The following is a 14513-nucleotide window of genomic DNA, read 5'->3' as shown; positions in this document are numbered from 1 at the left end:
AATTTTTAAATAAATCCACGCCTTTGGTTGGGAGGCTTGAAATTAATTTTTAAATAAATCCACGCCTTTGGTTGGGAGGCTTGAAATTAATTTTTAAATAAATCCACGCCTTTGGTTGGGAGGCTTGAAATTAATTTTTAAATAAATCCACGCCTTTGGTTGGGAGGCTTGAAATTAATTTTTAAATAAATCCACGCCTTTGGTTGGGAGGCTTGAAATTAATTTTTAAATAAATCCACGCCTTTGGTTGGGAGGCTTGAAATTAATTTTTAAATAAATCCACGCCTTTGGTTGGGAGGCTTGAAATTAATTTTTAAATAAATCCACGCCTTTGGTTGGGAGGCTTGAAATTAATTTTTAAATAAATCCACGCCTTTGGTTGGGAGGCTTGAAATTAATTTTTAAATAAATCCACGCCTTTGGTTGGGAGGCTTGAAATTAATTTTTAAATAAATCCACGCCTTTGGTTGGGAGGCTTGAAATTAATTTTTAAATAAATCCACGCCTTTGGTTGGGAGGCTTGAAATTAATTTTTAAATAAATCCACGCCTTTGGTTGGGAGGCTTGAAATTAATTTTTAAATAAATCCACGCCTTTGGTTGGGAGGCTTGAAATTAATTTTTAAATAAATCCACGCCTTTGGTTGGGAGGCTTGAAATTAATTTTTAAATAAATCCACGCCTTTGGTTGGGAGGCTTGAAATTAATTTTTAAATAAATCCACGCCTTTGGTTGGGAGGCTTGAAATTAATTTTTAAATAAATCCACGCCTTTGGTTGGGAGGCTTGAAATTAATTTTTAAATAAATCCACGCCTTTGGTTGGGAGGCTTGAAATTAATTTTTAAATAAATCCACGCCTTTGGTTGGGAGGCTTGAAATTAATTTTTAAATAAATCCACGCCTTTGGTTGGGAGGCTTGAAATTAATTTTTAAATAAATCCACGCCTTTGGTTGGGAGGCTTGAAATTAATTTTTAAATAAATCCACGCCTTTGGTTGGGAGGCTTGAAATTAATTTTTAAATAAATCCACGCCTTTGGTTGGGAGGCTTGAAATTAATTTTTAAATAAATCCACGCCTTTGGTTGGGAGGCTTGAAATTAATTTTTAAATAAATCCACGCCTTTGGTTGGGAGGCTTGAAATTAATTTTTAAATAAATCCACGCCTTTGGTTGGGAGGCTTGAAATTAATTTTTAAATAAATCCACGCCTTTGGTTGGGAGGCTTGAAATTAATTTTTAAATAAATCCACGCCTTTGGTTGGGAGGCTTGAAATTAATTTTTAAATAAATCCACGCCTTTGGTTGGGAGGCTTGAAATTAATTTTTAAATAAATCCACGCCTTTGGTTGGGAGGCTTGAAATTAATTTTTAAATAAATCCACGCCTTTGGTTGGGAGGCTTGAAATTAATTTTTAAATAAATCCACGCCTTTGGTTGGGAGGCTTGAAATTAATTTTTAAATAAATCCACGCCTTTGGTTGGGAGGCTTGAAATTAATTTTTAAATAAATCCACGCCTTTGGTTGGGAGGCTTGAAATTAATTTTTAAATAAATCCACGCCTTTGGTTGGGAGGCTTGAAATTAATTTTTAAATAAATCCACGCCTTTGGTTGGGAGGCTTGAAATTAATTTTTAAATAAATCCACGCCTTTGGTTGGGAGGCTTGAAATTAATTTTTAAATAAATCCACGCCTTTGGTTGGGAGGCTTGAAATTAATTTTTAAATAAATCCACGCCTTTGGTTGGGAGGCTTGAAATTAATTTTTAAATAAATCCACGCCTTTGGTTGGGAGGCTTGAAATTAATTTTTAAATAAATCCACGCCTTTGGTTGGGAGGCTTGAAATTAATTTTTAAATAAATCCACGCCTTTGGTTGGGAGGCTTGAAATTAATTTTTAAATAAATCCACGCCTTTGGTTGGGAGGCTTGAAATTAATTTTTAAATAAATCCACGCCTTTGGTTGGGAGGCTTGAAATTAATTTTTAAATAAATCCACGCCTTTGGTTGGGAGGCTTGAAATTAATTTTTAAATAAATCCACGCCTTTGGTTGGGAGGCTTGAAATTAATTTTTAAATAAATCCACGCCTTTGGTTGGGAGGCTTGAAATTAATTTTTAAATAAATCCACGCCTTTGGTTGGGAGGCTTGAAATTAATTTTTAAATAAATCCACGCCTTTGGTTGGGAGGCTTGAAATTAATTTTTAAATAAATCCACGCCTTTGGTTGGGAGGCTTGAAATTAATTTTTAAATAAATCCACGCCTTTGGTTGGGAGGCTTGAAATTAATTTTTAAATAAATCCACGCCTTTGGTTGGGAGGCTTGAAATTAATTTTTAAATAAATCCACGCCTTTGGTTGGGAGGCTTGAAATTAATTTTTAAATAAATCCACGCCTTTGGTTGAGAGGCTTGAAAATATTTTTTTTAAATCCATGCCTTTGGTTGGGAGGCTTGAAAATATATTTTTTTAAATCCACGCCTTTGGTTGAGAGGCTTGAAAATATTTTTTTTAAATCCACGCCTTTGGTTGGGAGGCTTGAACATATTTTTTTTTAATCCACGCCTTTGGTTGGGAGGCTTGAAAATATTTTTTTACATCCACGCCTTTGGTTGGGAGGCTTGAAAATATTTTTTTAAATCCACGCCTTTGGTTGGGAGGCTTGAACATTTTTTAAAAAATCCACGCCCTTGGTTGGGAGGCTTGAAAATATTTTTTTAAAAAATCCACGCCTTTGGTTGGGAGGCTTGAAAATATTTTTTTAAATCCACGCCTTTGGTTGGGAGGCTTGAAATTAATTTTTAAATAAATCCACGCCTTTGGTTGGGAGGCTTGAAATTAATTTTTAAAAAATCCACGCCTTTGTTTGGTAGGCTTGAAAATATTTTTTAAAAAATCCACGCCTTTGATTGGTAGGCTTGAAAATACATAATTCTTATTAATGCCGTCCATGGTGACGTATACATGTTGACGACAGTTATACGCATCCGTTTACCCGATGTAGATGCTGGGTGATAATTTTCAGTGCTTTATAAAGGAAAAGGGTTTCAAATGGTCTGATGGGAGCTTCGAAATTTCTGCAAGAAATCTACAGAAGGAGTGATTTTTAAAGACAGCTTTTTATGTCAAAGAAGGATGCCTCAAAACTTCTTTGAGTATGGTCCTTGTGTCTTTATTAACCCTGCAGACATGCAATATTCAACTCGTAATGATGTTATATACCAATATGATGATGATGGTAATACGCATACATTTTCACAAATAATTTTCAGAAATGAGGATAATGATGCTCGCGTCCTACTTCGTTATGGGCATAACATATTAAATATTGTCAATATTTATTAAGGTAATATGTTGACAGGTTGTGGTTGCTGTAGCAGGGGTAGGAAGAGATACACACATTGCTCAAGGCTTCTCATTGGTATGCATGTAAAACAATATAGCCTGCAGGAGTAGCATAAATAAAACCAGCTAAAAATAAATAAGACAAACATATCCAAATACAAAAGCTAGAATAGGAGGTGGAGAATAAAAAACTGAAATTGAGACAATGACTTTTGATCTCTTACGAAAACTGTCTTTTTTCTTTGTCAACTTTTATAATTTCAATTAAATTAAAAATTTAAGACCTTTGCACAAGTAAATCATTTGGGTCACTTCATTAACTTTGTCATCCGCACAAGAAAAAGAGGTCATAGTCCTTAATGTCAGTCGTGCATTCACTTGCGTTCCTTCTGCTTCCTCATTACTTGCAGAGATCTCCTTCAGAACAATAGCAAGTCATTGAGTGATTTTGACATAAATATCTTTCGCCAACACTTTCGAGAATTCTTCAATTGTTCTCTAGCAGAAAATACAATATTTTGGCGTTTCAAATATATGGTTGGGTGGGTAGTAAACAAAAGGATGTATGTGGAAATGAAAGAATATTTGAAAGGATTTCTGGTGGATGGGAAGTCATTATGGCTAAAGTGTATACTCATATCATCATAACATATTACACTTGACAATAATATACATATGTCATGTGCAGGAACAATTGATGGCAAATTAAAGGAAGATTGCTGCTGGGTGCTTATGTGGGTTCAATCAATTATCTTCTTCTTTTGGAGAACCTGTTCGAATCTTAAATATAATTTAGGTTGATACTTTCTTTGAAAAAAGTCAACGGAAATTTATATTTTTTATTTAATTTTTATTATTGGTACCCAGTGCGCAAAGTGAACATCATTATTACAAATCATTCATCATCCTCCCCCGTATTCATTACTTTCCAACTTTTCCTCAAGACAAGTGCCTTCATCAACAACTAAGTTCTTGGCCAAAGTTTCTCTGCTATTGCTGAAACTTGAAGTGGTTAAATTTTCAACTTTTTTCTCGCAAAGTTGTTCGTTTGGTCATGTCAAAGCCCAGTAGTCTCAAAAAGTGTTGATTGCTCATATCCATGGGAAATTCGAAAACAAAAGCACCAACATGGATAGTAGCGTGGTTATCGACCCTGGCAATTACCTACATCATTATGACCTCCATACAAAATATATTTTTGTAGCCTCTAAATATAAAATATCATAGTCATCATCATCATCGCAAACAGCCTCATCTTTCAGGGTGTGCGAGGAATGGGGAAATGTTTTTTTTTTCGCTCTCATTGTGTGCGGGTTAGTGACCATGACTTTGAGATATTTGTTGAACGTTTTGGCAAATATGAAAGGGGTTGAAAGGGTAAAAGTAGAGAGGAAGTATGATAATTTGTGGAAAACGGAAACAAAAAATTTCCTATAGAAATTTTATCGATAATATCGAAATATTCCTATTGAAATTTTATCGATAATAATGAAAAATTTCTTATAGAAATAACATCGAAAAAATTTCGTATGTAAATTTCATCGATAATACCGAAAAAATTTCCTATAGAAGTTTTATTTTATCAATTGGACATTTTTTCGATTATTGATAAAATTTCAACAGGAATTTTTGTTCGATTTCGATAGGCAATTTTTTCGATTAATTTTCTATAGGAAATTTTGTCGATTTTATCGATAAAATTTCTATAGGAAATTTTGTCGATTTTATCGATAAAATTTCTATAGGAAATTTTGTCGATTTTATCGATAAAATTTCTATAGGAAATTTTGTCGATTTTATCGATAAAATTTCTATATGAAATTTTGTCGATTTTATCGATAAAATTTCTATAGGAAATTTTGTCGATTTTATCGATAAATTTTCTATAGGAAATTTTGTCGATTTTATCGATAAATTTTCTATAGGAAATTTTGTCGATTTTATCGATAAATTTTCTATAGGAAATTTTGTCGATTTTATCGATAAATTTTCTATAGGAAATTTTGTCGATTATCTATAAAATTGGTATAGGAAATTTTGTCGATTTTATCGATAAAATTTCTATAGGAAATGTAGTCGATTTTATCGATAAAATTTCTATTAGAAATTTCTATAGGAAATTCGTCGATATTATCGATAAAATGTCTATAGGAAATTTCGTCGATTTTATCGGTAAAATTCCTATAGGAAATTTTGTAGATTGTATCGGTAAAATTTCTATAGGAAATTTTGTTGATTTTATCGATAAAATTTCTATTGGAAATTTTGTTGATTTTATCGATAAAATTTCTATAGGAAATGTCGATTTTATCGATTAAATTTCTATAGGAAATTTTGTCGGTTTTATCGATAAAATTTCTATAGGATTTGTCGATTTTATCGATAAAATTTCTATAGGAAAATTTGTCGATAATATCGATAAAATTTCTATTGGAAATTTTGTCGATAATATCGATAAAATTTCTATTGGAAATTTTGTCGATTTTATCGATAAAATTTCTATAGGAAATTTTGTCGATTTTATCGATAAAATTTCAATAGGAAATTTTTTATCGATGATCGATAAAATTTCTTAGGAAATTTTTTATCGACGGTCGATAAAATTTCAATAGGATATTTTTTCGCTATTATCGATTAAATTTCTATAGGAAATTTTTTCCATTATTGATAAAATTTCTATAGGACATTTTTCTCGATTATCTATAAAATCTCTAAAGAAAATTTTTATCGATTATCAATAAAATTTCTAAGGAAATGTTTTATCGATTATCGATCCAATTTCTATAGGAAAAATTTTTTTATCGATAAAATTTCTATAGGAAATTTTTTCGATTTTATCGATAACATTTCTATAGGAAATTTTGTCGATTTTTTATCGATAAAATTTCTATAGGAAATTTTGTCGATTTTATCGATAAAATTTCTATAGGAAATTTTGTCGATTTTATCGATAAAATTTCTATAGGAAAATTTTGTCGATTTTATCGATAAAATTTCTATAGGAAATTTTGTCGATTTTATCGATAAAATTTCTATAGGAAATTTTGTCGATTTTATCGATAAAATTTCTATAGGAAATTTTGTCGATTTTATCGATAAAATTTCTATAGGAAATTTTGTCGATTTTATCGATAAAATTTCTATAGGAAATTTTGTCGATTTTATCGATAAAATTTCTATAGGAAATTTTGTCGATTTTATCGATAAAATTTCTATAGGAAATTTTGTCGATTTTATCGATAAAATTTCTATAGGAAATTTTGTCGATTTTATCAATAAAATTTCTATAGGAAATTTTGTCGATTTTATCGATAAAATTTCTATAGGAAATTTTGTCGATTTTATCGATAAAATTTCTATAGGAAATTTTGTCGATTTTATCGATAAAATCTCTATAGGAAATTTTGTCGATTTTATCGATAAAATCTCTATAGGAAATTTTACCGATAAAATTTCTATAGGAAATTTTGATCGGTAAAATTTCTATAGGAAATTTTGTCGATTTTGTCGATAAAATATCTATAGGAAGTTTTGTCGATTTTATCGATAAAATTTCTATAGGAAATTTTGTCGATTTTATCGATAAAATTTCTATAGGAAATTTTGTCGATTTTATCGATAAAATTTCAATAGGAAATTTTGTCGATTTTATCGATAAAATTTCTATAGGAAATTTTGTCGATTTTATCGATAAAATTTCTATAGGAAATTTTGTCGATTTTATCGATAAAATTTCTATAGGAAATTTTGTCGATTTTATCTATAAAATCGATTTTATCGATTTTATCAATAAAATTTCTATAGGAAATTTTGTCGATTTTATCGATAACATTTCTATAGGAAATTTTGTCGATTTTTTATCGATAAAATTTCTATAGGAAATTTTGTCGATTTTATCGATAAAATTTCTATAGGAAATTTTGTCGATTTTATCGATAAAATTTCTATAGGAAATTTTGTCGATTTTATCGATAAAATTTCTATAGGAAATTTTGTCGATTTTATCGATAAAATTTCTATAGGAAATTTTGTCGATTTTATCGATAAAATTTCTATAGGAAATTTTGTCGATTTTATCGATAAAATTTCTATAGGAAATTTTGTCGATTTTATCGATAAAATTTCTATAGGAAATTTTGTCGATTTTATCAATAAAATTTCTATAGGAAATTTTGTCGATTTTATCGATAAAATTTCTATAGGAAATTTTGTCGATTTTATCGATAAAATTTCTATAGGAAATTTTGTCGATTTTATCGATAAAATTTCTATAGGAAATTTTGTCGATTTTATCGATAAAATTTCTATAGGAAATTTTGTCGATTTTATCGATAAAATCTCTATAGGAAATTTTACCGATAAAATTTCTATAGGAAATTTTGATCGGTAAAATTTCTATAGGAAATTTTGTCGATTTTGTCGATAAAATATCTATAGGAAGTTTTGTCGATTTTATCGATAAAATTTCTATAGGAAATTTTGTCGATTTTATCGATAAAATTTCTATAGGAAATTTTGTCGATTTTATCGATAAAATTTCAATAGGAAATTTTGTCGATTTTATCGATAAAATTTCTATAGGAAATTTTGTCGATTTTATCGATAAAATTTCTATAGGAAATTTTGTCGATTTTATCGATAAAATTTCTATAGGAAATTTTGTCGATTTTATCGATAAAATTTCTATAGGAAATTTTGTCGATTTTATCGATAAAATTTCTATAGGAAATTTTGTCGATTTTATCGATAAAATTTCTATAGGAAATTTTGTCGATTTTATCGATAAAATTTCTATAGGAAATTTTGTCGATTTTATCGATAAAATTTCTATAGGAAATTTTGTCGATTTTATCGATAAAATTTCTATAGGAAATTTTGTCGATTTTATCGATAAAATTTCTATAGGAAATTTTGTCGATTTTATCGATAAAATTTCTATAGGAAATTTTTTCGATATTATCGATAAAATTTTTATAGGAAATTTTTTCGATATTATCGATAAAATTTCTATAGGAAATTTTGTCGATTTTATCGATAAAATTTCTATAGGAAATTTTGTCGATTTTATCGATAAAATTTCTATAGGAAATTTTGTCGATTTTATCGATAAAATTTCTATAGGAAATTTTGTCGATTTTATCGATAAAATTTCTATAGGAAATTTTGTCGATTTTATCGATAAAATTTCTATAGGAAATTTTGTCGATTTTATCGATAAAATTTCTATAGGAAATTTTGTCGATTTTATCGATAAAATTTCTATAGGAAATTTTGTCGATTTTATCGATAAAATTTCTATAGGAAATTTTGTCGATTTTATCGATAAAATTTCTATAGGAAATTTTGTCGATTTTATCGATAAAATTTCTATAGGAAATTTTGTCGATTTTATCGATAAAATTTCTATAGGAAATTTTGTCGATTTTATCGATAAAATTTCTATAGGAAATTTTGTCGATTTTATCGATAAAATTTCTATAGGAAATTTTGTCGATTTTATCCATAAAATTTCTATAGGAAAGTTTGTCGATTTTATCGATAAAATTTCTATAGGAAATTTTGTCGATTTTATCGATAAAATTTCTATAAAATTTTTTTCGATATTATTGATAAAATTTCTATAGGAAATTTTTTATCGATAAAATTTCTATAGGAAATTTTTTATGGATTATCGACAAAATTTCTATAGGAATTTTTTTCGATTTTTTCGAATTTTTGTCGATTATCGATAAAATTTCTATAGGAAATTATTTATCAATTTCATACTTAAATTTTATCGATAATCGAGTAACCGAAAAAAAATCCTTTAGAAAATGTTATTGAATTTTATTTATGGTCAAGCAACTTTCTTCCCATGAAAGTCAACATTCTTCCCATCCTCCTTCCATAGTGGGAACTCTTTGTGATTGCCTTTGTTATTGTCACTTTAAACATGATATAACATGACACCCTCACAAAGCCCCAGGCCAACAGTACCAAATGTATAAAACGGAACGAAACATGAAATAAATATTGCACGCCATGCTGCGTGTAGAGGAAATAACTTTTGTGCGAGACAGTTTATGGTACAATTTAATTCGTAATTAATTTATAAAATCCCAACCTGTCTCTCTCCCTGCGCTATCACTCACCACAAATAGCACCCTTTTGGAAAATGCGATTATAAACTTGACCGCTTTTATATTCGAGGAGAACAATGGGGAAATTTGAAAAAAATGCTAAAGGTCATCCACCACAATCCTCCTTTAATTTAATAATTCAATTAAACCTAACCACAAATAATGATGATCACAATTTAATGACCATTTAAGGGACCAAGAAAATATAAATTTTTGCTATAAGGAAGGGGTTTCCTTATCTTATGTGTCATCACTTACCTGTGGTACCATTTTCACCGCCATCATTTAAATCCTCCGTATCCGCATTGCCATTTGCTGCCTTATTGGTCATTTTTGTTTTCAACGCACCCCCTCCAGCACCAGCAGATGCTGCAGCTAGCCCCTGGGTCTTTGCTGCATTTATGCCATTTTCTGTTTTCACAATCTCCACATTGTGTTTAACCATGGTTGATATCAAAAATATTTTTTTTTTATTTCGCTTCTCCCCTCAAAATTCACTTCTTTACTTCACTGGGAGTTTCAAACATATTTCAAAATAGGGGGTTTTTTAATTACTACAAAGGGGATTTTAATTTGATTTATTAACTTCAGACGTTTTGCTTTTTATGTTGAAATATTTTCAGGATAGGGGGGCATAGCATCTTAGTTAACCTGTAATGAGAAACAAATTGAGATATAATGAAAATTAGTTTCCTTTTTAAATTTAAATATTAAATATTTAAAAATTATGATATGATGGGAGGCTAGAAACTGTTTTTTAAAAAATCCACGCCTATGATGGGAGGCTAGAAAATATTTTTTAAAAAATCCACGCCTATGATGGGAGGCTAGAAAATATTTTTTAAAAAATCCACGCCTATGATGGGAGGCTAGAAAATATTTTTTAAAAAATCCACGCCTATGATGGGAGGCTAGAAAATATTTTTTAAAAAATCCACGCATATGATGGGAGGCTAGAAAATATTTTTTAAAAAATCCACGCCTATGATGGGAGGCTAGAAAATATTTTTTAAAAAATCCACGCCTATGATGGGAGGCTAGAAAATATTTTTTAAAAAATCCATGTCTACGATGGGAGGCTAGAAAATATTTTTTAAAAAATCCACGCCTATGATGGGAGGCTAGAAAATATTTTATAAAAATCCATGCCATGATGGGAGGCTAGAAAATATTTTTTAAAAAATCCACGCCTATGATGGGAGGCTAGAAAATATTTTTTAAAAAATCCACGCCTATGATGGGAGGCTAGAAAATATTTTTTAAAAAATCCACGCCTATGGTGGGAGGCTAGAAAATATTTTTTAAAAAATCCACGCCTATGATGGGAGGCTAGAAAATATTTTTTAAAAAATCCACGCCTATGATGGGAGGCTAGAAAATATTTTTTAAAAAATCCACGCCTATGGTGGGAGGCTAGAAAATATTTTTTAAAAAATCGACGCCTATGATGGGAGGATAGAAAATATTTTTTAAAAAATCCACGCCTATGGTAGAAGGCTAGAAAATATTTTTTAAAAAATCGACGCCTATGATGGGAGGCTTGAAAATATTTTTTAAAAAATCCACGCCTATGGTGGAAGGCTTGAAAATATTTTTTAAAAAATCCACGCCTATGGTGGAAGGCTTGAAAATATTTTTTAAAAAATCCACGCCTATGGTGGAAGGCTTGAAAATATTTTTTAAAAAATCCACGCCTATGGTGGAAGGCTTGAAAATATTTTTTAAAAAATCCACGCCTATGGTGGAAGGCTTGAAAATATTTTTTAAAAAATCCACGCCTATGGTGGAAGGCTTGAAAATATTTTTTAAAAAATCCACGCCTATGGTGGAAGGCTTGAAAATATTTTTTAAAAAATCCACGCCTATGGTGGAAGGCTTGAAAATATTTTTTAAAAAATCCACGCCTATGGTGGAAGGCTTGAAAATATTTTTTAAAAAATCCACGCCTATGGTGGAAGGCTTGAAAATATTTTTTAAAAAATCCACGCCTATGGTGGAAGGCTTGAAAATATTTTTTAAAAAATCCACGCCTATGGTGGAAGGCTTGAAAATATTTTTTAAAAAATCCACGCCTATGGTGGAAGGCTTGAAAATATTTTTTAAAAAATCCACGCCTATGATGGGTGGCTTGAAAATATTTTTTAAAAAATCCACGCCTATGATGGGTGGCTAGAAAATATTTTTTAAAAAATCCACGCCTATGATGGGTGGCTAGAAAATATTTTTTTAAAAAATCCACGCCTATGATGGGTGGCTAGAAAATATTTTTTAAAAAATCCACGCCTATGATGGGTGGCTAGAAAATATTTTTTTAAAAAATCCACGCCTATGATGGGTGGCTAGAAAATATTTTTTAAAAAATCCACGCCTATGATGGGTGGCTAGAAAATATTTTTTTAAAAAATCCACGCCTATGATGGGTGGCTAGAAAATATTTTTTAAAAAATCCACGCCTATGATGGGTGGCTAGAAAATATTTTTTTAAAAAATCCACGCCTATGATGGGTGGCTAGAAAATATTTTTTAAAAAATCCACGCCTATGATGGGTGGCTAGAAAATATTTTTTAAAAAATCCACGCCTATGATGGGAGGCTAGAAAATATTTTTTAAAAAATCCACGCATATGATGGGAGGCTGGAAAATATTTTTTAAAAAATCCACGCCTATTATGGGAGGCTGGAAAATATTTTTTAAAAAATCCACGCCTATGATGGGAGGCTGGAAAATATTTTTTAAAAAATCCACGCCTATGATGGGAGGCTGGAAAATATTTTTTAAAAAATCCACGCCTATGATGGGAGGCTGGAAAATATTTTTTAAAAAATCCACGCCTATGATGGAGGCTAGAAAATATTTTTTAAAAAATCCACGCCTATGATGGGAGGCTAGAAAATATTTTTTAAAAAATCCACGCCTATGATGGGAGGCTAGAAAATATTTTTTAAAAAATCCACGCCTATGATGGGAGGCTAGAAAATATTTTTTAAAAAATCCACGCCTATGATGGGAGGCTAGAAAATATTTTTTAAAAAATCCACGCCTATGATGGGAGGCTAGAAAATATTTTTTAAAAAATCCACGCCTATGATGGGAGGCTAGAAAATATTTTTTAAAAAATCCACGCCTATGATGGGAGGCTAGAAAATATTTTTTAAAAAATCCACGCCTATGATGGGAGGCTAGAAAATATTTTTTAAAAAATCCACGACTATGATGGGAGGCTAGAAAATATTTTTTAAAAAATCCACGCCTATGATGGGTGGCTAGAAAAAATTTTTTAAAAAATCCACGACTATGATGTGAGGCTAGAAAATATTTTTTAAAAAATCCACGCCTATGATGGGAGGCTAGAAAATATTTTTTAAAAAATCCACGCCTATGATGGGAGGCTAGAAAATATTTTTTAAAAAATCCACGCCTATGATGGGTGGCTTGAAAATAATTTTTAAAAAATCCACGCCTATAATGGGAGGCTAGAAAATATTTTTTAAAAAATCCACGCCTATAATGGGAGGCTAGAAAATATTTTTTAAAAAATCCACGCCTATAATGGGAGGCTAGAAAATATTTTTTAAAAAATCCACGCCTATGATGGGAGGCTAGAAAATATTTTTTAAAAAATCCACGCCTATGATGGGAGGCTAGAAAATATTTTTTAAAAAATCCACGCCTATGATGGGAGGCTAGAAAATATTTTTTAAAAAATCCACTCCAATCTTGTTTTGAAAATTGATGCGAATTGTGGTGATGCAACCGACCAAATACCAGAGATATCGTAAAAAGTACAAAATTGTCCAAATTTAGCAATAATTGTATATTTTTGCATGGTCACATTCTGGAGGCCATAACTTCTGAAATCTTCAATGCATTCTAAACAAAACCTATTGATTTTGGAAGAAGAGTATCTATTCTTTAAAATTGGTATGAATTATGAAGATGTTGCTGAGAAAAATACCAGAGAAATGGTAAAAAAGTTGAATTTGCCCAAATGCATCAATAATTGGATATGTTTCTATGGTTATAGTCTGGAGGTCATAACTTCTTAAATAATCGGAATATCTTAATCAAATAACATGACTTTCAAAACAGAGCATCTCCTCTTGAAAGCTGATATGAATTATGTTGACATTGCTAACCAAATACCAAAGATATGGCCAAAATTTTAAAGTTGCCCAAGTTCACAAATAATTGGATATTCTTCCAAGATTATATTCTAGAGGTTATAACTTCTTAAGTAATCGGAATATCTTAATCAAATAACATGATTTTGAAAACAAAGCATCTTGTTTTGAAAACTGATATGAATTATGTTGATATTGCTAACCAAATACCAAAGATATGGCCAAAATTTTAAAGTTCCCCAAGTTGACCACCAATTGGGAGTTTTTCAGGGTTATAGTTTGGAGGCCATAACTTCTGAAATAATTAATGGATCTTAAAGAAGTTACCTGAATTTAAAAGATTATGGACTCTTATTTCAAATTTAAAAGAAATATTTTGACATAACTGACCAAATACTAGAGATATCGTAAAATTAACAAAATTGTCCAAATATAGCAATAATTGGGTATTTTTAATGATCACATTCCTGAAGCCACAACTTCTGAAATAATAAGTAGATCTCAATGAAATCAACTGGTTTTGAAAGGGGAACACATTCTCTTTAAAATTTGTATGATTTATGTTGATGTAGCTGACCCAATACCAGAGATATCATAAAATTAACAAAATTGCCCAAATTTAGCAATAATTGGGTATTTTTTAATAATCACATTCCTGAGGCCACAACTGCTGAAATAATAAATTGATCTCAAAGAAATCAATTGGAATTTTAAGAAGAACACCTTCTCTTTAAAATTTGTGTGATTTATGTTGATGCAGCTGACCAACTACCAAAAATATCATAAAATAAACAAAATTGCCCAATTTTTGCTATAATTGGGTATTTTTCCATGGTCACATTCCTAAGGCCATAACTTTTGAAATAATAAGAAGATCTCAATGAAATAAATTAAGTTTGAAAAAAGAAAATATTTTCTTCAAAATT

The 14513-nt window shown here is 30.0% G+C and overlaps 2 protein-coding genes across 3 annotated transcripts in view; both read right to left on the bottom strand.

Moving 5' to 3' along the window:
- LOC141388256 (adenylate cyclase type 2-like) overlaps window positions 1-14513 on the bottom strand; it is a 517012-nt gene that overhangs the window by 433950 nt on the left and 68549 nt on the right. The window lies entirely within an intron of this gene.
- LOC141388258 (adenylate cyclase type 2-like) overlaps window positions 1-14513 on the bottom strand; it is a 209685-nt gene that overhangs the window by 126642 nt on the left and 68530 nt on the right. The window contains exon 3 of the mRNA XM_073958297.1: window positions 9724-10116. Coding sequence (XP_073814398.1) covers window positions 9724-9910 — 187 coding nt within the window. The 5' untranslated portion in view covers window positions 9911-10116. The remainder of the gene's footprint in view (window positions 1-9723; window positions 10117-14513) is intronic.

The sequence above is a fragment of the Musca autumnalis genome, unplaced genomic scaffold (assembly GCF_047663935.1).
Source record: "Musca autumnalis isolate F117 unplaced genomic scaffold, ASM4766393v1 scaffold_9, whole genome shotgun sequence".
Classification (NCBI taxonomy): domain Eukaryota; kingdom Metazoa; phylum Arthropoda; class Insecta; order Diptera; family Muscidae; genus Musca; species Musca autumnalis.
The sequence above is the reverse complement of the archived record's forward strand: the minus strand, read 5'-3'. Positions and strand labels throughout refer to the sequence as shown.